We start from the raw sequence: 22,620 nt of genomic DNA, 5'->3' as shown, positions 1-22,620 counted from the left end.
TTTATCCCGAATCCCGGGACAACCAAAATGGTCGGGAAATGGAACCTCTAATACGAAACAATGAGTAAAGTAAAAGTTTCGGCCGAGCCATGCGGCGAAGCCGTATAGAGGATTGAGGAACTGTGGCGGCAGAAGGCCGCCGAAGTTTCCGAAATCCGACGCGCCGTAACTGCGTCGATTCGGATAATGCGAACAGAGATGTTATCCCTTTTTAAAGTCCGACGAGCGTTAGCGAGTTCGGACAGCAAGCGATTGTCTGTTAAATTGCACACATAGTTTCAGTCTTTCTATCACAATAGTTCTGTGATGTAGTATGTTCTAAATTTTTTGTTGGGAAAAATGTAGTTTTTTATTGCAATTGTTGATTTATTTGTGGAAATTCTGGCATTTTTTATTGCTCGAAAATCAATTATTTATGAGAAGTTTTGATTTATTTATGCGCTTTTTGATTTGTTTATGGAACTTTAATAGGGTAAGAAATCAAACTTTGAACTAGTCAAATTGTAATCTTAATTTGAACCATTTCAAAATTCATTAAAACGACATACTTTTCAGGCAAATATTGTCCCGTAAAAGATGTTTAACAGCTTTCCGTAATATAACCTGACAACATGGACTTTAAAGGCATTGAAAAAAGCGTTTTTTGTCATGGAAAATAGGCAATTGAAAAATCACTGTGATTTCACCCATTTCCCTCAAGAGAAAGCACATTTTCGGTGCACTCGTACAGCTCATGCATTGTATCACACGCAATATGTGAACACGTCAAGTGAAAGCCTATTTATCGTAGAATCGACCAACCGAATAATATTTCGCATTATTTGTCATAAAATTATCAAATTCAAGTGATTCTTACTTGGAGAATGTTATCTTAAGTTGAACCATTTGTAATCTAAACTTGAACTAGAAAACGGAGGTGAGCTTCTAGTGTTGGCCTGTAGATTGCGCTAGTGGTTGCTTTGTTTACTCTTGGGGGATAAAAAAATCCAAATTTAGTTTCCAAATTCCTAAAGAATTTCCAACATTCTGCGTTGAGATTCCACTGCCTAATGAAAAATAGGTATGAGAATTAGAAGTTTCATGTGATTTTTAATTGTTTAGCATGGAATTGGTTGTTTTGTGAGTTGCTCGAGCTGCTGCCACCAGTAGTTCAAATTAAGATTAAAATTGGTTCAAATTATGATTCCGATGGTTCAAATTAAGATTAAAATCATTGTTGATGAAAAATCAAATATTTCAACGGAATTCGGTGCAAATACAAACTTTTTACCATTTACCAGAAAGCTTATTCCCGTGGCTTTCATGTACATACGATTTTGCCGTAGTAAATTATGTCCATGTGGGAGAAAAAATCACTTAAAATTTGTACTGCTTCAGAAAGCCGCAATTTGGTTCAAATAATATTACCTACCCTAATTTATTATTGTTTCCACCCCTATTTATTTATTGACAATTATCGAATTAGTTATGGACATTTTTTAATTTATTATGGGGCGTTTAATTGGCTGCCCAAGTAAAATAGCACCGCATCCAATGTGCCATAGCCCATCAGGAGTGCCTCGAACGCATCAGGTTCGAGGCCTGTAAGTTCCTGATTACGAAATTGGTAACTGAGATGGTACACAACCAACTTGGTGAAAGTATGTTCAGATGAACAGTTCTGTTTAGAGCTGATCCGGCTCTGAGCTCACGACAACACTCGGGTGGTCTTCTTGCTTGCATATACCTCGCCTTCAGAAACATTGGCGACTACTTTATTGGCAGATGGGAAAGGCGGCCTAGGATGGAAGAAAATCACGTCTAACGACAAATGGTCGGGGTTCTGCTAAACCGAACCAAAGACCATTTTTTGAAAAATTGAGTTTTCTTTACCATTAGATGAAGAAATTGGTGATCCTTCTTCCATGTAAAAATGCAGTAATTCTGACAGCTCTTGGTGGAGTAAAATCAAAATTTCTGTTTGTCAGAACATACAAAAAATAAAGTTGCATCCAACCAGAGTGAACTGTAAACCATTCCATAGAATCAACGAAATGTTTTAGTGTTGGTCCAGATGAAGAACATTTCAAGTTATGCTCATCGCCGTCAAATTTCTAACTTCCAACCGACTCGTGGTAACAATCTGTGGGAGAATTGAACACGTTATTAGAAATACAAATGTTGGAGGATACAATTATGTTTCGATGGTGCTGATCGCCATTTTTCCAAATCACATTCAGCCAGACCGAACCAAATCCACTGCATTTTAGAATCTATTTATTCTCAACAATACAAAAATCAACTGGTTTGAAATACCTGCGTTATGTCGACACACCGTATACTGATAATTTAACACCGAAGCCGTCATTGAACAACACGGCTAATAAGAATAATAAAGCTTGAAAAAAATCAAACACTTGATTCGCTTTGGCTGATCGAAAAATGGTGTTTTCACGAAAACCATGCTAGAGAAGAATGTTTAGAACTTGATTCAGACTTAACGACTGACTTTCAGCTAAGTAAAATGACCTAGAGGTAACGTGCTTGGGTATCACTTATAGGACCCAAGTTCGAATCTCTTTAATATTTTCGATTTTTTTTTGTCTTAGTTCACTTTGGCAGATCATTTTCATGGTTTTCTTCGACCAGTATAAATTTGAAGTACACAAATTGCTCCATTTTCACATCTCAGGACCTCAGAACATGCAAAGACATCATATTACATAATCACTCTTGTTCTGTGCATGCACATGCACCGCCTATAAAAAAAACATAGGTGGGAAGGGCTGAGCTGGGAGGGCATCCACCGTTCATATTTCAAACAATTTTGAGACCTCCATAATATACGCGTCCTCTCTAATTCATGTAAAGAATTGTGAGTGATATCGATTTCAACTTCATGGACGATGAAAAATCGAGTTTTTTTCACAATCCGAATGGTTTTCTATGAAACAAAGAAACACAGTCAGCCACACTGAACTATAAACCATATTCCAATGTTTTTGTTCAGCCAGAGTGAACTGAGTGCGAAGTACTGAAAAATTAAATGTTATCATATCAATGATTTCAAATAATTTACATGTATTCTTCGTCTCTGATGGTTAATAAAGGCTTGTAAGTTACATGTGTGCGGAAAAATTTCAAATAATCTTAGCTGTTGTTTATTTGTGAGTGGTTGAACTTTAAGCTTAATTATCTCGGAATAAAGTTTTTGGCGTTTAGTTCGGTTTAGCAGAACCCCGGCCATTAATGATATACACACCTAGAAAATATCATGTAATTTTAAATGTCCTGAACCTGACACATACGAGCATCTCCAAAACCACAAATTTAGAGGTTAGAACATGTAAATTTTCGTCTTTCAAGACACCCCAAAATAAAACTTACTTTTTCTTAGCGTCTAGCAATCGCTAGAACCGATTTGACAGAAAACATAGAAAAGTAAAATATTGTCCTGCATGGGATTCAAACACCGGATATGCTGATTGTGAGCCAAATCTTCAACTTCTCGGCTATTTCACCCAGTTAGAAGGTGGCTGATGAACGTGATACTGATTCTATGTTTCTGGTGAAACGGATTTGTTGACATCTAACACAATCAACCAGCACTTACATGATGCGCGTAAAATAGAGTCCAATTTGTGTTTCAGTCTTGAAAACGTTTACGTTTTTTTGGTGATTTCGTTTCGTGGAAATTTCAGAATTTCTAAGTGTGTAGGATATGAACAATCCAAGATAGTCGTTGCTTTTGCAGTAGAATGATACTCTGACCCTCGCACCGTACTGGTATCATAAGGTAATCGGTAATCATAGCATCTTGTGCAACGACCAGTTCATTGCAATAGCGAAGTCACTAAAGTTAGACAAGGCTCTGGCTCTGGATGGTATCCCGGACAGTAGCAATTAAGACGACCATCGAGGCTATCCCTGACATGTTCAGAATGACTTTGCAGATGTGCCTAGACAAAGGCGAATTTCCGAAGAGATGAGAGAGACAAAGAATGGTTCTACTACCCAAATACGGGAAGCCACCTGGCAACCCGTAGGCATACAGACCTATATGTCAACTGAACGCCATCGGAAAACTGTTGGAGCGGATAATTTTGTCTAGACTGATGTCAATGCCGAGAAACCAGACTATTATGGGTTCTGCGGATAACTAGTTCGACTTCCGGAAGGGTCGATCGACGCTATTAGAGCTGCAACCAAAATGATTGAGATAGCGCTCCAAAAAAAGCGAACTGGAATCCGCTATTGAACAGTCGTTAATCTAGACGCGAAGAATTCGTTCAACAACATCAGATGAGCCACCATCGAGTGTGCCATACACCATTTAGAACGGCAACGCTGGACTGGTGATGAATGCTTCAAAAACAAAGAACAAGTTGGTAGTTGGAACCAAACATGACTGGATCAGTAGTATTCGTAGTACCCCGCTAGAAGGGGGTATTATTGAAGTGGTGGAAGCATTCATCGATATCAGATCATTACTGACAGCTGACAGCAATGTGAGTCGTGAAATCCGATGGCGCATCACCTTGCCTACTACTGGCTTCAGAAGACACTGCGGTCTTAAAAGGTTCATCCCCGCATCAAATACACCATGTAAAAATGCTTAAATATAAGACCAGTAGTCCTCCACGGATACGAGACATGTTCGAGGAGGACCTGCAAGCACTCGGAGTGTCCGAGCGACGCGTACTTAAAACGATCTTTGGTGGGAAGCAGGAGAGCGGGGCTAAGGATGAATGTAGATCAGAGATTAAAGTGATACATGCTATTAAGCCTCAGACTACGGTTGGTATCCTCTATAGATATATTGTTTTTTTTTCTTCTTTACATAGGAGTATCAAACAAAAATAAATTAAATCATTCTATTTCTACGAATCACCGCTAAGTGGAGCGTATCATCCAGCAACCAATAACAGGACATGGCGTGGAAAGATTCCTCCAGGCTAGCAATTATTCCCCAAAATGAATTTCTTCTTTGACTGCACAAGCGTGCCTAGAGTACACTTCTACTTACCTCTGCTGGAGATGGCCGCATCTGTCGTCGGCACTAGCAAAACCACCAATAGCAGCAACAGGCAGCAGTAGTCGACCAGCGCGGGCAGGACGCAATCGAAGCTTCGATATCGTCCACCAAACCGTCGAAGTGGAACGAGTCGCGAAAAGCAATCTATCGGAGTCATCTGGCTGCCGTTGCTGTTGATGGCGTTGCGCTGGTTGCTGCTCTGATTATTGGTTTCAGTGCTTTTGATGCCGTCGCTCTTGATGATTGCGGTTTCGCACAAGACCGATCCGTTCGATGTCACACACATTTCGCTATTTCCCTCTCTCTCGCTTCGTCTGAAATTACTTTCTAGAACACTTCGGGAAACAGAAAATATTTTCACCGCAAATCCACTGAATTTTCACCGTAAATCCTTTGAGATTTCCTGCGAAAAAAAAAGAAACAGAAATACCAATTGTTACTAAATGGCATGTTTTCAAGGGACTCCTACAACTTCACTTAATAAATAGAATCTTCTGTTAGACATAGAAAAATATGTGGGAAAAACCCTGCATGCAATTAAAAAGCAATTATTCGCTAGGATGGTGTGTTTTTCATTAAGCAGTAAATTGAATCTTGCTGTAGAATGCAGGACGTGAACGTCACAAAAAGAGCACCATTCTTTTAACTGCCGCTGCCTGGCTGCATACTTGCCACTCTACATTCGCAAATTTACTGTTATAGGAGCTAGTGGCCATTCCAGCGTAATTTTCTGTTCTTTTCTTCCCCGGGCCATTTATACCACCAACATCCAGCCAGCGAAAGTGCCTTTCTTCGTTAGACCCATGGAATTCGGTGCCGTCGTCGCAGAAGCTTCATGTAATCTTCGGAGATGTTCTGCAAGGGATTAGCTTTTGAGCGCAATTTCCTCATAGCGGTTTATTATTACTAACAAGTACTTTTAGCGATTTGAACCCAATGCTCCTATCATGAAAATGCACTTTAAATAAAATGTTATGCTAGTTTGTTTTATATTTGTGTAAATTAAATAATAACACTGCTTGACCAAATTTTACAAAATTTGATGTTATAGGATGAAATTTAAACGAACAGGGATTTGGGACTTTAGAAGTGTCATAGTGAAGGATTCTTTTTTAATATTGGACCGGGCCTTCTAAGTTTATGACCGAAGTTTGTATGGAGAACTTGGGGTGTTCAAGATATGCGCATTAGAACGTGCCAGGCATATATTTAGGCGTTTTCGGTATTTAGATTTGTTTTGTTATTGTCTAACGCCCAAATATATGCACAGTGCGTTCTAATACACATATCAAATGAACACCCCAAGTTCTCCATACAAACTTCGGTCATAAACAGTGAATGTCAGGTCCAATATTTTTCAAAAATTCTTTCACTGTGACACTTCTAGGGCTCCAAACCCCTGTTCTTTTTTTTCTTATCCCATAACAAAGTTTAGTGTTGAACGGTGTAATGTAGACATAGTATGACTTCAAAACTCAAATGAAATTACTAATGCAAAGACTTGGTCATAAATGGAATTATTGTGGTTTTGCAACACTTCTGCTTCAATGTAAATATGCATATTTCACGTAGATGAGTTATCTAGACCAACATGTGAAAAGGGCGGAATACCCGTTGCACGCCTCAACTTCTCACGTTCCTCCTTGAAGTATTTCAATTTATTATGAAAACTTATCCCGTTAGCAACTAGGAAGTCGGCTCTATCTGTAATTGGTCAGAGATTACATGAAATATTCCATTTTTGAACTACGCTCAGAAGGAACGGTAGATGCCGAAATTCTAAATGGTTGTTACGCTCTTTTCATATGTTAGTCTAGTTATGTCATTCTTGTTGAGGATTTCATGACATTAAAATTGTATATCCAGATTTTTAGGCTATGGTGAGGGGTGATTTATGTTTGACGGTTCTTGCAGACAGCCCATGCAGCATCACAGTTGCCGAAAATTTCAGTTCACTGCTCCAGATTTGTGGAATGTTTTCACCAGAAGTTACCATCGTTACCAGCACAGCAAATACAATTCAGTGTTAGTGAAAAAAAAAGCATACCTCTATCCCAAGCCTCTATCCTACACTCTATCCTAACCCTCATCCCTACCTTCTCCCCTACCTTCTACTCTATCCTTTACCATAATCTCTACCCTATCCTCCACTTTCTTCTACCGTACCCTCTACATACTCTAATCCTTCACCACACGCTCTACTTTGTCTTCCATTCTACCATCTACCCTAACTCTCTACTCTACCATCAACCCAGCCTTCACCCTTTAACTGATCAAGCCCGATCGATAGATATCCATATTGCATGGTATCACAGCTCAAATTACCATACCGTGGCCACTATCTTTGATTACCACCATTCGGTAGCTGCCATCTTGAATAATGGCTCACCATCTTGAACTAAGGTCCGCCATATTTGATTTCAAAATGACGTCGGATTAGCTTTACTCATCAAATCCTATCGTTAAATACTCATATTGCATAGTATTCGTAGTCGCATTGCAGTTAAATAGCATACATTCTGGATTTTTTTTTTCAACCATCTTGAAATCAAAACCACCATATTGTATTCCAATATCTCTCTAACCACCTCTACAACCTAAGGAATGTGTATGCCAAATTTAACTGCAATTGCTTGACGCATTCCATAGTTAGACCGGAACATACACAGTGATGGGATCATTCATTTGCAATCAGTTACATTTACTTGTTCTTATCTCGCTTCAGAAACGGCGTAGCAAAAATCAATGTATGGAGCACTTATTCATTTTTGTTTTACGTGAAACTCTTTAGCACAATGTACTAGCAATGCATCAATAATTAAGTCTACAAAAGGCAGCAAACGCAAATCTCCACGGCGTGAATGTAATTTACATTCACAGCTCGCTCTCGACTTTGGTATGCGTGTGCGACCCTAATGTAACTCGTCAAACCTTCAGATAAAACTACGATGTCAAATTCTAAAACCGTTATTAACAAAATAAAATGCCCATCTGGGCAATGCGTACCACTTAACCCACCATTCGAAAGATATAGTATCCAGGTATCATCTTTAAAATTTTGGAAATGTTTCATCGAGGGAATTGATAGTTTGAGCGATTTGAAATTTTAGGGCGATTTTCGATGAAATTCTCTTTGAACTATTAATATTAATATCAATCAAGTTAGGGCCCATATAGCCGAGGCGGTAAACGCACGGGTATTCAGCATGACCATGCTGAGGGTGACGGGTTCGATTCCCGGTCGGTCCAGGATCTTTTCGTAAAGGAAATTTCCTTGACTTCCTTGGGCATAGAGTATCTTCGTGCCTGCCACACGATATACGCATGCAAAATGGTCATTGGCAGAGGAAGCTCTCAGTTAATAACTGTGGAAGTGCTGATAGAACACTAAGCTGAGAAGCAGGCTTTGTCCCAATGAGGACGTTACGCCAAGAAGAGAGAGATCAATCAAGTTGAAAACCGGAGTTTTCTACTAGCGAAGTTGGATTTTTCTCCAAATGCGTGCGTCGGAACAAACTTCGGAAGTGGTGCGCTGTATAGTATACCAGCTCCGCTGGTGCGCTGTATAGTATACCAGCTCCGCTATACAGCGCATCACTTCCGAAGTTAGGTCCGACTCATGGATTTGGAGAAAAATCCAACTTCGCTAATCGAAAATACCGGGTTCCAGCTGGATTGACAATATTCAATCGTCACGATCATGGCCGTCGACCCGTCCCTCATATATTTGGAATTCAACATTCGAAGCGTAAGGTATTCAAATATTCTCACTCAAAATTGAAGAACATTTTATCTAAGAACTCAAAAGTTATCGTGAGTTGAATTTTTAATCCAAATCCATAGGTTTTTACAGTATTCATAGCAATTAAACAGTTACTATTTACTACAAATAACCAAAACAAACGGTGAGTCGATAAGGAGAGCGTCCAACATAGCTCTGGTCGTCACAAGTTCCTACCACATGCTTCCACGGGTCAAACGATGACAAAGACCTAACAAAAGCTAAGAGTTGTGTACTTAGCTGGTAGTGCAGCCTGGGCACTGTTGTCCTTCTGACTTCAGCTAGATTGAGGAGGTACGACCCTAGCGTCTGTTCACCAAGGAGGTGCGGCTCAAACAGCGTCTGTTCTGGCATCCAGCGGCTGAATAAGAAACGCTGCACCACGCCCAGCTAGATCCAAGGTGGTAGCCCCATCCGCGTGGTCGTCCCAGTGTTGGTTGGGACGTTAAACAGAACTGGCACGATGGCCCTCCGGCGAGACAGGAGTGTTGGCGTAGGCCCAATAAGCCACCCGTAAAAATCCCCATTGCGAATAACATAGGATAAAATACGACTCGATACAATCGGCTAAGACCCACGCGACTAAATAAGGACTAGGATTGGAAACTTGGAACATGGAATTGCAAGTCACTAGGTTTCGCAGGATGTGACAGGATAATTTACGACGAACTACATCCCCGCAACTTCGACATCGTGGCGTTGCAGGAACTTTGTTGGACTGGACAGAAAGTGTAAGTGGGTTCGGCCAATGACCATTTTGTATGGACGAATAAAAAATTTTGTTAGGACAAATCACCACGCGTGGGGTGGGGGGGGGTATTGAGAAGTCCCAAAAAAATGACCACGTGGTTTATGGACAGCCCATTAGTAGCTATATGCATGCGCTCAAAACTTTCGAAAGTTATCACCACGCATCGAAGTCGAACGCCGCGACTCAACATCGAGCAGCTGCGTAACGTAGAAGTGGCTCAAGACTACGCGCAGCAGTTAGCAGTGGCCCTACCAACGGAAGAGCAGCTTGGCGCAGCTACAGCGAATGAGGCACGTTACAAACAGGCGCGGAACAGGCAGAACTCAGTCTTCCGAATGAAGAAGCGCCAGCAGAAAGAACGAGATCGCGAAACGATAGAAGAGCTGTACCGCGCTAAGGACACACGAAAGTTCTACGAGAAGCTGAACCGCTCGCGCAGAGGCTTTGTGCCACAAGCCGACATGTGCCGAGATAATTACGGGAATATTCTCACGAGCGAGCGTGAGGTGGTCGACAGGTGGCGGTGCATTACGATGAGCACCTCAATGGCGACGTTGCAAGTACCGAAGGTGGCGTGGTAACAGATCTAAGAGTATGTGCACAGGACGAAAGACTTCCGGCCCCTGACCTCCAAGAGATTGAGGAGGAGGTTGGCCGGTTGAAAAACAACAAAGCCGCTGGGGCAGATCAACTACCTAGCGAGCTTCTAAAATACGGTGGAGAAGCACTGGTGAGAGCACTACACTGGGTCATTACCAAGATTCGGGAGGAGGAAGTATTACCGGAGGAATGGATGGAAGGTATCGTGCGTCCCATCTACGAAAAGAGCGACAAGTTTGATTGCGGGAACTATCGCGCGATCACACTACTGAGCGCTGCCTACAAGATACTCTCTCAAATTTTATGCCGTCGTCTATCACCGATTGCAAGAGAGTTCGTGGGGCAATATCAGGTTGGACTCATGTGTGAACGCGCTACAACGGATGAGATGTTCGCCGTCCGCCAGGTGTTGTAGAAATGCCGCGAATACAACGTGCCCACACATCACTTGTTCATCGATTTCAAATCGGCGTATGATACAATCGATCGAGAACAGGTATGGCAGATTATGCACGAATACGGATTCCCGGATAAACTGATATGATTGATCAAGGCGACGATGGATCGAGTGATGTGCGTAGTTCGAGTATCAGGGACACTCTCAAGTCCCTTCGAATCTCGCAGAGGGTTACGGCAAGGTGATGGTCTTTCGTGCTTGCTGTTTAACATTGCGTTAGAGGGTGTAATAAGTAGAGCGGGGATTAACACGAGTGGTACGATTTTCACGAAGTCCGTTCAGCTGCTTGGTTTCGCTGATGATATTGATATTATTGCTCGTAAATTTGAGACGATGGCGGAAACGTACATCCGACTAAAGAGTGAAGCCAGGCGAATCGGATTAGTCATTAATGTGTCGAAGACAAAGTACATGATGGCAAAGGGCTCCAGGGAGGAATCACTTGTTAGAATCCCAAAATGGCCGCCACAATGGCCAACTTTGGCATCTACTCATGATTTTGAGCGCACAAATCTCTTTGTAAACAAAACCAGTACAGCTAATCTTCTTATTTTAAGTTCATTACAAGTGAGCAAGCACAGAATATACAAATGCACTGTTGTTTGAAGTTTGCTTCTTGAGATTTGTGTGTCTGAAGCACTCGTGCATTGTTGAAGCGGGATTTGAAGACGTTTGTCCTTAACGTGGGACCGCTCAATATGAAACTTTTAGGAAATTGATTAAAACTTTGCAAACTTTTGATGGCGATGGCTGTTGTGGTACATCAACAACGAACGTATGGCTTCACAGGAAAAGCATTTCACAATTTAATGGACGCTTTGATGGTTCTTTGAGGAGGTCCTAAGCTACACGATCTTTTAAAAGTATATACGTTTAATCATCTGATGGTTCAATAATAATTATAGTTCAGGCATTAAAACTCTACAAAGCCATCTACAGAACGTGTTTCATAGATAAATTTTATCCAGGCTATACCACGTTGAAAGCTAGCTTTGGAACGATATGGAAGACCCTTAATTTGCCGAATTTCTCAAAGTTTTATATTTTGCAATTCCAGTTGCTGGTCTGAGATGATACATACTGGAAAATCTCTTGGTGTGTTCGGAGAGCAAGCTACTGAGAGCGTTCCCATCAATTTCAGAAACATGGGAGAGATATCGTACGCTCCAGACATTGAAATCCTATTTCATCCAACTATTGAATGCTGTGATTGACAACAACAGCGGGCATTTGAATTGGTTTTGATTATTTGTAGTAAATACACACTAAGATTCAGATGTTCCAGCTCAGTAATTTTTTCACTGAGTTCAGTATTTTTTTCATCTTTTTACTGAGTTTTCAACAGCAGATTTATTTCGGTACACTCGGTAATCGTATTTACCGTTCACCAGTAACGATATTTACCGTGCTTCAGTAACTTTTGACAGTTTGTGAGCTGAGCTCGGTAACTCATTTACAGAATATCCGCAAAATAAATAACCGAGCGTACCAAGTTAAATCTGCTGTTGAGAACTCAGTAAAAAGATGGGAAAAATACCGAGCTGATCTTAGTGTGTAGTAACGGTTTAATTGCTTTAAATACTGTAAAAACCTATGGATTTGGAATAAAAATTCAATTCACGATAACTTTTGATTTTGTAGATAAAATGTATTCAAATTTTCAGTAAGAATACACTGGACAAACTTTTACAGTCACAGTCATTCTCCAGCTTCTCAGCAGGCAACATTGCTGCATATGGCGCCAAAGATAGCACACTGAAATCATGGCTTCTATTTTTTTTTTGTCTTTATCAAAGAGATTTTCAGCCCTAGGCTGGTTCATCTCTGTACATGGCTTCTTTGTTTCACTGCAAAATGCAGTGGTGCCCACCGAATAGTATAACCATTATTAGTAAAGATTTCGATTCTGGATAAAAATCGATAACTAATTAATGAGGCGTCTGATTTGAATGCGGTCTTCGGCAAAGTTGTAGCTGATAGAGTAGTCTAGGATTACCAAGGGTCAACTAACCCTCTAGAGCATTTGGGGAAATGTTACGATGGATTGAATGAAAAACATCGTTTTCCCATAGTAATTCCCATACAAACTTTGAAGGGCTTGTGCAGTCTCTATTTTCAAGCAAATGATCTCAAATTTTGGGAGAAGGCATATAATCTGGTTAGGAATCCAATAAGCGGTGTGGAGCAAAAACGAAACCACGCTAATGTGCAGTCAGTCTAAGCTAAGCTAAGAGAAAGTATCGTTGGGTCAGGATTCACTTTGATGAGTAATATAGCCTTTTGATTTATTGTTCGCTCCACACGTAAAGAAAACAATGGATAACCCTAGATGGATGGTTGCTCAATATTTACTATAAACAACGCGACAAAATATGCAACTTGTCTAGCATGTCTCATGTGGTAAGCAAACAATAGATCACCCACGTTAGGTGGTCGCTTTATATACGAATATTCTCGCGCAATACTCGTGATGCATTCCCAGCAAGAAACAACACAACACTTCAGAGTCGTGCTTCCTTCAAAGAGTGAATAACTCACTAGAAACATTAAACGTGTCTGTTTTTTTTTTCTTTTTCAAAAGATGAACTAGCCTTGGACTGCAAATCTCTCTAATAAAGACATCTAGCATTATGTTATTCTCGTTGGAAAAGTCTTAACAGCCTTGAAGTTATATATATTTTATGACGTTATATATATTTTTTGGGCTGCAAAACGGTGAGTCGATAAGGAGAGCATCCAACATAGCTCTGGTCCTCACAAGTTCCTACCTCATGCTTCCACGGGTCAAACGACGACAAAGACCGCCAGCTAAGAGTTGTGTGCTTAGCTGGTAGTGCAGCCTGGGCACTGTTGTCCTTCTGACTTCAGCTAGATTGAGGAGGTACGATCCGAGCGTCTGTTCACCAAGGAGGTGCGGCTCAAACAGCGTCTGTTCTGGCATCCAGCGGCTGAGTATGAAATGCTGTATTGCGTCAGCTATACCTAAGAAGGCAGCCCCTTCAACGCAATGTAGGCAGCGCGGCCCCGGTAAGGTAGCCTGCTGAAAACCTTCAAACACCCAGAAAAGCAATAGTAGAGTAAACGGATTGATTCAACGGCAACAGACCCGGCAACGAATAAAGGACAACGATTGGAAAGTCGGATCTTGGAACGTGAGAACTTTGAATGAACCCGCACGTGTTGGGCTCCTGGCTCGTGAACTGCGTAATGTCGGCGTTAATGTGGCCGCTATCCAGGAGATACGCTGGCCCAAAACTGGAGAACGCGAATTCCGAGCGGTGGATCCCATCGCCAACACTTCATTCAAGTACCACATCTACTACAGCGGCGGCGATAAGGCAGAACGTGGAGTTGGCTTTATAGTGATCGGGAAGCAGATGAAGCGAGTTATTCGGTGGAAGCCGATAAGCGACCGAATCTGTGTGTTGAGGATGAAGGGCAAGTTCTTCAACTACAGCCTGATCAGCATCTATGCGCCAACGAACGACAAACCCGATGACATGAAGGATGAGTTCTATGAGAGCCTTGATAAGGCCTACGGAGAGTGCCCAAAACAAGATGTCAAAATAGTCATCGGAGATGCAAATGCGCAGATCGGCAGAGAAAGTTTCTTTCGGCCTGTCATTGGAACGGAAAGCCTTCATTCTGTTACCAATGATAATGGTCTGCGCCTTGTGACATTCGCTGCTGCTAGAGGGATGGCAATCAGCAGTACCTACTTCGCACGTAAGAATATCCGAAAACACACCTGGCGACACCCGAGTGGTGACACTTGCTCCCAGATAGACCACGTGCTGGTCGACGGGCGACATTTCTCGGACGTCATAGATGTGAGGTCCTACAGAGGCCCGAACATCGACTCGGATCATTATCTTGTAGCCGCTAAAATTCGGGCGCGATTATCCAGCGTCACGAGTTCAAGAAACAACAGGACGATGCGTTTCAATATCCAGCGCTTGTCAGCCGAAGGGGTTGCTGCACAGTACCATCAGAAGCTAGACGAGAGGATAGGAGAGACCAACGGATCTGGAGATGTCAACAGCTTGTGGGGAAGTATCCACGAAGCAGTGACAACAACAGCGCAAGAGGTGATTGGTACCGCTCAGCGACGCCAACGTAATGGTTGGTTTGACGAGGACTGCCAACGAGCGACGAACGAAAAGAATGCCGCCAGAAGTCGAATGCTAGTGGCCGGTACCCGGCAGAACAGAGAGCGGTACAGGGTTGCAAGAGCAGAAGAGAAACGAATCCACCGCAGGAAAAAACGGCAACACGAAGAGAGTGTTATTGCTGAAGCGCAGGAAAGTATGGACAGGAACGATATGCGGAGATTTTATGCAACTGTCAATGGCGCGCGGCACAAGACTGCGCCAGTGCATGACCGGGAAGGAAATTTGCTGACAGACAAAACAATGGTGGCAGCCAGGTGGAAGGAGCACTTCGAAGATTTGTTGAATGGTAGCAGCGAAGGAGCACCCAGGAACAGGATAAACATAATGGATGACAGTCAAGCAGTGGAACCACCAACACTGGATGAGGTTAAAAAGGCCCTTAAGGAGCTGAAAAACAGCAAGGCTGCTGGGAAGGACGAGATCCCGGTCGAACTTCTTAACCCGTTAACGCCCAAGGTGTCTCACAATTTAAATCTTTAAATAAATTTGTTATTATAGGTCAAGTTTCAATAAAATAAGCATGATTTGGCGAAAAAAATGGAAGTCTATGGTGTAGTTCCAAAAAAAATCTTCATTGTAGGTCCTCAACATCTGATAATTTTCTCGAGTTCTATTTCAACACAACTTCTACGCTTTCGTTATATTCTGATCCGTATAGATACAATGCTGCTCTAAACAAGTGAAAGGGATGATAACCACTCAAAAATAATAGAAAAAGGACTTATAAATTGGGGCAGAAACATAACCCAATAAACGCCTAAAAGTATGCAATGCATGGTCCTTGTAATTTCATGTAGTTTCGACTGCAGTGTTCAACATTTCTAATTTTTTTGTTTAACAAATAAAATAAAGAGTGCTCACTATGTGTAGCTAAACCAAACGTTCAAATACTGTAGAAGTTAGATTTTACAAAGATAATGATTTCTAATAGAGTAATTGAGTTTTTCCTTCAGAACCCCACAAACTCGCTTCACGTACCTACCTACCATACGTAAACTTTTCAAAAGTTTTGCATGTTTTAAAAGAAATCGTGGTAGGTACTGTTCCATTCATTTTTGTATCCTTTGACAGATACGTATTTCGACCACAACTATAAGGTCGTCTTCAATGTCTCGTACTTACAGGTATTCCACTAACACGCCCAGGTTCATCATCATTCCATGTTTTGATATAAAATTCAACCAGATATAGTCTACACGGCTTCTCGACTTATGACTGCTCTACTTCATGATTTTTATGTTATGTTTGTTATGTTTGTTCTACTTCATGATTTTTTATTCATGAACAATATGTGGGTTTTATGATGTTATTCTGGGCACTTTCAAGTTACATCGTTAACATAATGTGTTTTTCGGCTACATGAAAAATGATGAACCACCTAAAAATTCAATTTTATTCGATCAATCAATTGTCAGTTAGAATTACGTACAAAAGTCTGCAAAACATAACGTAGGGGGGTTGAGCATTCCCGGTAGAAATCCCTGAAGGAATCCCGGGAGGATTTACTGAAGGAATTCTGAGAGGCATATTTAGTGCAATTCTGAGGGAATCTCAGCTGAAAGCTTGATAGGAATCCCTGATATAATCACAGAAGAAATACCGGGAGGAATTGCTGCATAAGTCCCGAACGAGGATCCCGGCTCGTAGAAAGAATTCCATAAGGATTCTCTGAATATGCTTCGACAGAACACTTTGAAAGTATACTAAAATGAATCTGTGAAGTAGTTCCAGTAGAAATCCATAAAAGAACGGTGGTTAAAATTCTGAAATGATCCTTTCAGTATTTTCTAAAGCAATTCTGGCAGAAATCTCTTAACTTGTTCCTGAAGGAATCCCGCAAAGAATACCTGATGGAATCCTTAGAGGGATCATGACAGGAATGCTGGTCAGAAGCTGAGCAGGTATTCCTGTAAATACCATAGTAGATATTTTTTCATATTTTTTTTCGGAAGGAATCACTCAATGTATCACAGCAGGAATCCTGGTAGAAATCTTTGAAGGAATTTCAGCACAAATTCCTGAAGAAATGCAGAAAAGAATAACTAAAAGAATCCTTCCAGGATTTTCCAAAGTAATATCTACAAAAATCGCTGAAGAGAACTCCCGAGCAATCCGTACAGCAATTTCGGAAGCAATAGCTGAAGGAATTTCGGGAATGAACCTGGGAAGATTCTCGAAAGGAATATCTGAAGAAATCCTGGAAAGAATTCCCAAAGGTATCTCGAAAAAAAACCTCGGCTCATCTAATCTCATCTCAATTCTTCACTCTGCTCTCTAGCCTCCACCTTACTGTCTTCTTTGCCCACTATTCCAACCCTCGATTCTACGCTCTATCATAACCTTCAACCCTACCATCTGCCCTACCCTCTACCCTATATTCTACCATAACCACTGCCCTGTCCTTTACCGTACCCTCTAGTCTATATTGTGCCGTCGTACCGTCTACCCTACTCTCTACCTTAACTGTTTTCCTACCCTCAACCCTACCTAACCTTCTACTCCACTCCTTCATCAAAACACTCTACCCAACCGTCTGCTCTACCGTTTACCCTACCCACTACACACTACCATCCATCATGACCCTCTACCATTTTTCTCATAAGCCCGATCGATACATACCCATATTGCATAGTAGCATAGCCCAAATTACCCTACTGTGGCCGCAATCTTAGATATGGTCCGCCATCTTTGATTTCAAAATAGGGTCATATATCGATTTTTGACTTCTACTCATGAAGCCCGATCTATAGATCCCTATATTGCATGGTATCATAGCTGAAACTATCATTCCATGGCCGCCATTTTGTGATATGGAGCGCCATCTTGAATTTCAAAATAGTCAAATATCGATTTTTGACTTCTACTCATGAAGCCCGATCGATAGATACCCATATTGCATGGTATCATAGCTCAAGCTATCATTCCGTAGCCGCCATCTTGGATATGGTCTGCCATCTTGGATTTCGAAATAGTATTAAATATCGATTTTTGACTTCTACTCATGAAGGGCGATCGATGGATACCCATATTGCATGGAATCATAGCTCAAAATATCATTCCGTGTGCACCATCTTGGATATGGTCCGCCATCTTGGATTTCAAAATGGCGTTAAATATCGATTTTTGACTTCTGCTCATCTTGCCCGATCGATAGATACCCATATTGCATGGTATCATAGCTCAAACTATCATTTCGTGGCCGCCATCTTGGATATGGTCCGCCATCTTGGATTTCGAAATAGACTCAAATATCGATTTTTGACTTTTACTCATGAAGCCCGATCGTTAGATACACATATCGCATGATATCATAGCTCAAACTACCATTTCGTGGTCGCCATCTTGGATATGGTCCGCCATCTTGGATTTCAAAATGACGTCGGATGTTCATTTTTGAGTTCTACTTATGAAGACTGATCGATAGATACCCATATTGCATAGTATCCGAAGCAGCATTTGGAACCGCCATCTTGGAACCTAAGCCGTCATCTTGAATTCCAATACCCCTACTACCACCTCCACATTCTAAGAAATGTGCATGCCAAATTTGATTGAAATTTATTGACAAATTCCAGAGTTATGCCGGAACATTCATACATATACATATACATACGTACATTCTTATCAACATACAAATAGACAAACATACAAATACATAAACATATAAGCATATAAACATCATACACACAACAATCATACATACATCGACTTTTGTATGTATTGATTAACAACTCTGCCAAAGAAATGAACTATAAATTATTTATCATTGCCAAGATTCCAGGGAAATGTTTTTTTTACATTGGAAATGAAGCTCATAGATCGTGACAATATGTAATCTTTTCAGCATTGTTTGCGCCACCTAGTGAACCAGTCACAAACTATATTGTCCACTATGAGCAAGGTATGGATGTGGAGAACATCTTCTCTGAAGAAAGTATTCTAAAATTTTGCATAAGATATTCGCATCAAAAGGACTGTCATATTTATAGGACGCTGGGCGTTCGGGGCATCTGTCCTATAAATAGGACGCTGGGCGGATATGGGTTAAGCACGGAAGCGAGCAGCTACATCAATCAATCCATCAGATTATTATAAAGATTTGGGAGGATGAAGAATTGCCCACTAGTTGGTTGGATGGCCTCATATGCCCAATCTACAAGAAAGGGCACAGACTGGAGTGTGCCAATTACAGAGGGTTTACCCTTTTAAATTCGGCGTATAAGATACTGTCGCGTGTCCTGTTCAACAGACTGCGACCTCTTGAGGAGTCCTTCGTCGGCGAATACCAGGCTGGTTTTCGTGAGGGCCGATCAACGACGGATCAAATGTTTACCCTGCGGATGATCCTAGATAAATTTCGGGAATATAACTTGCAGACTCACCATCTGTTCATTGATTTTAAAGCAGCGTACGATTCAGTGAAAAGAAATGAGCTTTGGCAGATAATGTCAGAACATGGTTTTCCGGCGAAACTAATTAGGCTGATATGTACGCGCAACGCTGGATGGACCAAAATCAAGTATTCGGATCGCGGACGAAGTGTCTACGTCGTTTGTGACCTTGGATGGATTGAAGCAGGGGGATGCTCTTTCAAATTTATTGTTCAACATTGCACTCGAAGGAGCGATTAGGAGGTCAGGCGTGCAGAGGAATGGCTCTATCATCACACGGTCGCACATGCTCCTCGGTTTTGCGGACGATATTGATCTCATCGGCATCGATCGTAGGGCAGTGGAGGAAGCTTATGCTCCTCTGAAGAGAGAGACAGCGAGGATAGGCTTGACGATTAACTCTACCAAGACGAAGTACATGATAGCGGGTAGAGACAGAAGCAGGCCTAGTGGTGTTAGTGCTGAGGTAGTGATTGATGGGGAAGTGTTTGAAGTTGTTGAAGAATTTGTTTATCTTGGAACACTTGTGACATGTGACAATGACGTTTCCCGTGAAGTGAAAAGGCGTATTGCAGCTGCGAATAGGGCCTTTTACGGATTGCGTAGCCAGCTTAGGTCCCGTAACTTGCAAACGCAAACAAAATTCGCTCTGTATAAGACGCTGATTCTTCCGGTTGCCCTCTACGGTCACGAAGCGTGGACGTTAAAGGAGGTAGACCGAAAAGCTTTTGGAGTTTTTGAGCGCAAAGTGCTGCGGACAATTCTCGGTGGGAAACAAGAAAATGGAGTGTGGCGCAGACGCATGAATCACGAGTTGTACCAAGTGTACGAAGATGCGAATATTGTGAAACGTATAAAATACGGCAGACTTCAGTGGGCTGGACACGTAGTGCGAATGTCGGAAGAAAGAATAGCGAAAACAATATTCAGCAGAGAACCCGGTAGAGGTAGGCGGCTTCGTGGGCGGCCGCGAACTCGCTGGCTGCACGCGGTTGAAGAAGATCTACGATCCCTACACGTTCGGGGAAACTGGAGGAACATCGCCCAAGACCGACGAAGATGGTGCTCTACTATACGCTCGGCATTGGAGTAAAGTTACTTTGTAGCCAACAAGGTATCAAGGTAGGACGCTGAACTTTAATTGTTACCATTTAATGATAATATCCGAGTCTCTATTATAAGGGATACCAGTGAGCGGCCAAAATCTATGGATGGCACCCACACCAAAACCTAAAATATTGTATAGTATAAGGAAAACAGTAAACTGATGATATGGCGTTTAACAACCTTACCCTGCAATTCAACTTCTTAAAGTTTTTCAACTTTCTCACTCCACATCCTCTGACCCGAACTTAAATATTCCTTGAACAGCCTGTCCTCCGATAGAAAACCAGAGGTAGGTCATACCGATACGGCCAAAGTTGAAACAAAAGTAATCGAATAGAATGGAAGCTCACCCCTTCCCATCCAGCGCGCCCTCATTTTCCACGCGCCTATTCCCACACTCACTGTCTCTTATTACGATGCCATAAACCAATCTACCAAAGAATCCTGAAAACTGCCAACAAATTGGACCGAAAGGATCTGGTCTAACGACGCAGCCCAAACTTGGGTTGGGTGGGGATTGTGGGGAGATGGCTAGAGCGTGGGAAGGAGCGACGGGCAAGGTTACAAACCGAGCGGGTAGCCAATTGTAGTTGATTCCTTCATGCGCTGCTCTCGGTACTTCCATTGGGCCCTGAAACAATTTTAAAGAACATTAAATTTAAATTTATTTTCAACCATTTACGGGGGCTGGCGTTCAACTTTTCCTCGACGGGAGGTATTTAGGGCTGTGTATTCCAGGCAGGCCTACGTTGACGACGGCGCGGCGGCGGTGGCGTCGACTGAATTGGTCGGATGAAAAGAATCTGATCGGATTATACGAGAAAGTTACAATTCCATTGCCATCATGTCTCGTCATGCGATCAAATTTCTTTTAGTACAGTTGACAATTTGAAAACTTCACAAAGCTTCGAGCCGGTCAAAATTTTTAATTTCATTAGTGAGAGATTCAAACTCACGAACGACCCGCTCTGCTTGGGACTTTTGTTGTGTGCTGTGCTACCCTTCCCGCATGCATAATGTATTGCATACCGAATTAACATTGATTTTATTAATTCACGAACACAGAAAATTGTGGCGGTGCATCGGGAATAATTGATTTTAAATCGAATTTTGAAGACAAGTCTGACAAGCAAGACTGTCGGTCGACATTAAAGTCTTGTACAAAATTCAACCAGGATTCAGGTCAGAAAGTGGAGACAGAGAAGTTTAAATTGTTGATATGGGGTAGCGAGCCACTTGTGAAGTAGTCGGTATTTTGGGACCTTTTTACTATAACTCAGTCAATTCCAAACCAATTGACTTGAAAATGTGTACCGTCAAATGGGGTAACTTGCAACACTTTTCGACTTTGAAGCAATATCATTGAAAATCTAAACATTTGAACCATCCTGTAAAGCATCGTGTACGCTAATTACCCAGAGTAGAATACTATGCAGCAATTGATTTATCAAAATATGTTGTCACCTAATCAGGAGGTGCGAAATACATGCTTGTTGAAAGTTTCCCCATCTGTGGGGTAACTTGCAACACAGGACATGAAGTTAAGTTAGCTATCAATAAACAGCAAGAACATTCTAGTGTTAAGTCGTATAGTAACTTGTTGATGTAATGCATGAAAAATGCATTGTTAAGATGTACACTAACCAATTGACATATAATTTTTCATAAAAGGGTTGATAGTAATTGCAAGTGAGAGTATATCGTTTAACAACAGGTCTCATGCCCCTCAAATATAATGATTTCGTGACATAGTACTCGTAACAAAATTTCAACAATGATAATTGTCATTTCTTGAAAAGGTAGAGTGAGTCATCTTTAAGTAGAATTCAGTTTGAAGTGGTGTTTGACAATTTCAGCTAAAATAACATGATTGAAACACATCTATTGAACTTTGTAAATATCAAAATCATTAATTTGGGTACTCCGCTGAAATAATTTGGTCCTTCTAGGTTCAGAATTGATGCTGGTGATAGTTTTAAAGCGCCCATAAACTAAATTAAACTTTTAAAAAGATGTAACATAAATAAAACTCCATAATATGGTATTTCCTAACAATGTTTGAAAATCACGTTCAAAAAAAATGTAAAAAAATGAGTTGTCATTTGAAAATGAACTCGTTACGTAATCAAGAAATGGTCCGTTTCGGTTATTTCTGTCAAATATATCGTGGAATGAAGATAAATAATAGAAGGGTTTGTCAAATTTAACTGTTGCAAGTTACCCCATAGTGGTTGACGAATATAATAATGATTTTTTACATTACTTAGTAGGTAAGTTTATTAAACTTTTATCGTTTAGCTAAGCTTACTATCAGGTACCCTAACTGCAACTAAGGTCATTAGACTTA

General features: G+C 41.3%; 1 protein-coding gene across 1 annotated transcript in view; it reads right to left on the bottom strand.

Moving 5' to 3' along the window:
- The window catches only part of LOC115263783 (neurotrimin), an 866,784-nt gene that overhangs the window by 733,179 nt on the left and 110,985 nt on the right, over nt 1–22,620 (bottom strand). The window contains exon 2 of the mRNA XM_062846064.1: nt 5,006–5,417. Coding sequence (XP_062702048.1) covers nt 5,006–5,300 — 295 coding nt within the window. The 5' untranslated portion in view covers nt 5,301–5,417. The remainder of the gene's footprint in view (nt 1–5,005; nt 5,418–22,620) is intronic.

This window comes from Aedes albopictus, chromosome 1, assembly GCF_035046485.1.
Source record: "Aedes albopictus strain Foshan chromosome 1, AalbF5, whole genome shotgun sequence".
NCBI lineage: Eukaryota > Metazoa > Arthropoda > Insecta > Diptera > Culicidae > Aedes > Aedes albopictus.
The sequence above is the reverse complement of the archived record's forward strand: the minus strand, read 5'-3'. Positions and strand labels throughout refer to the sequence as shown.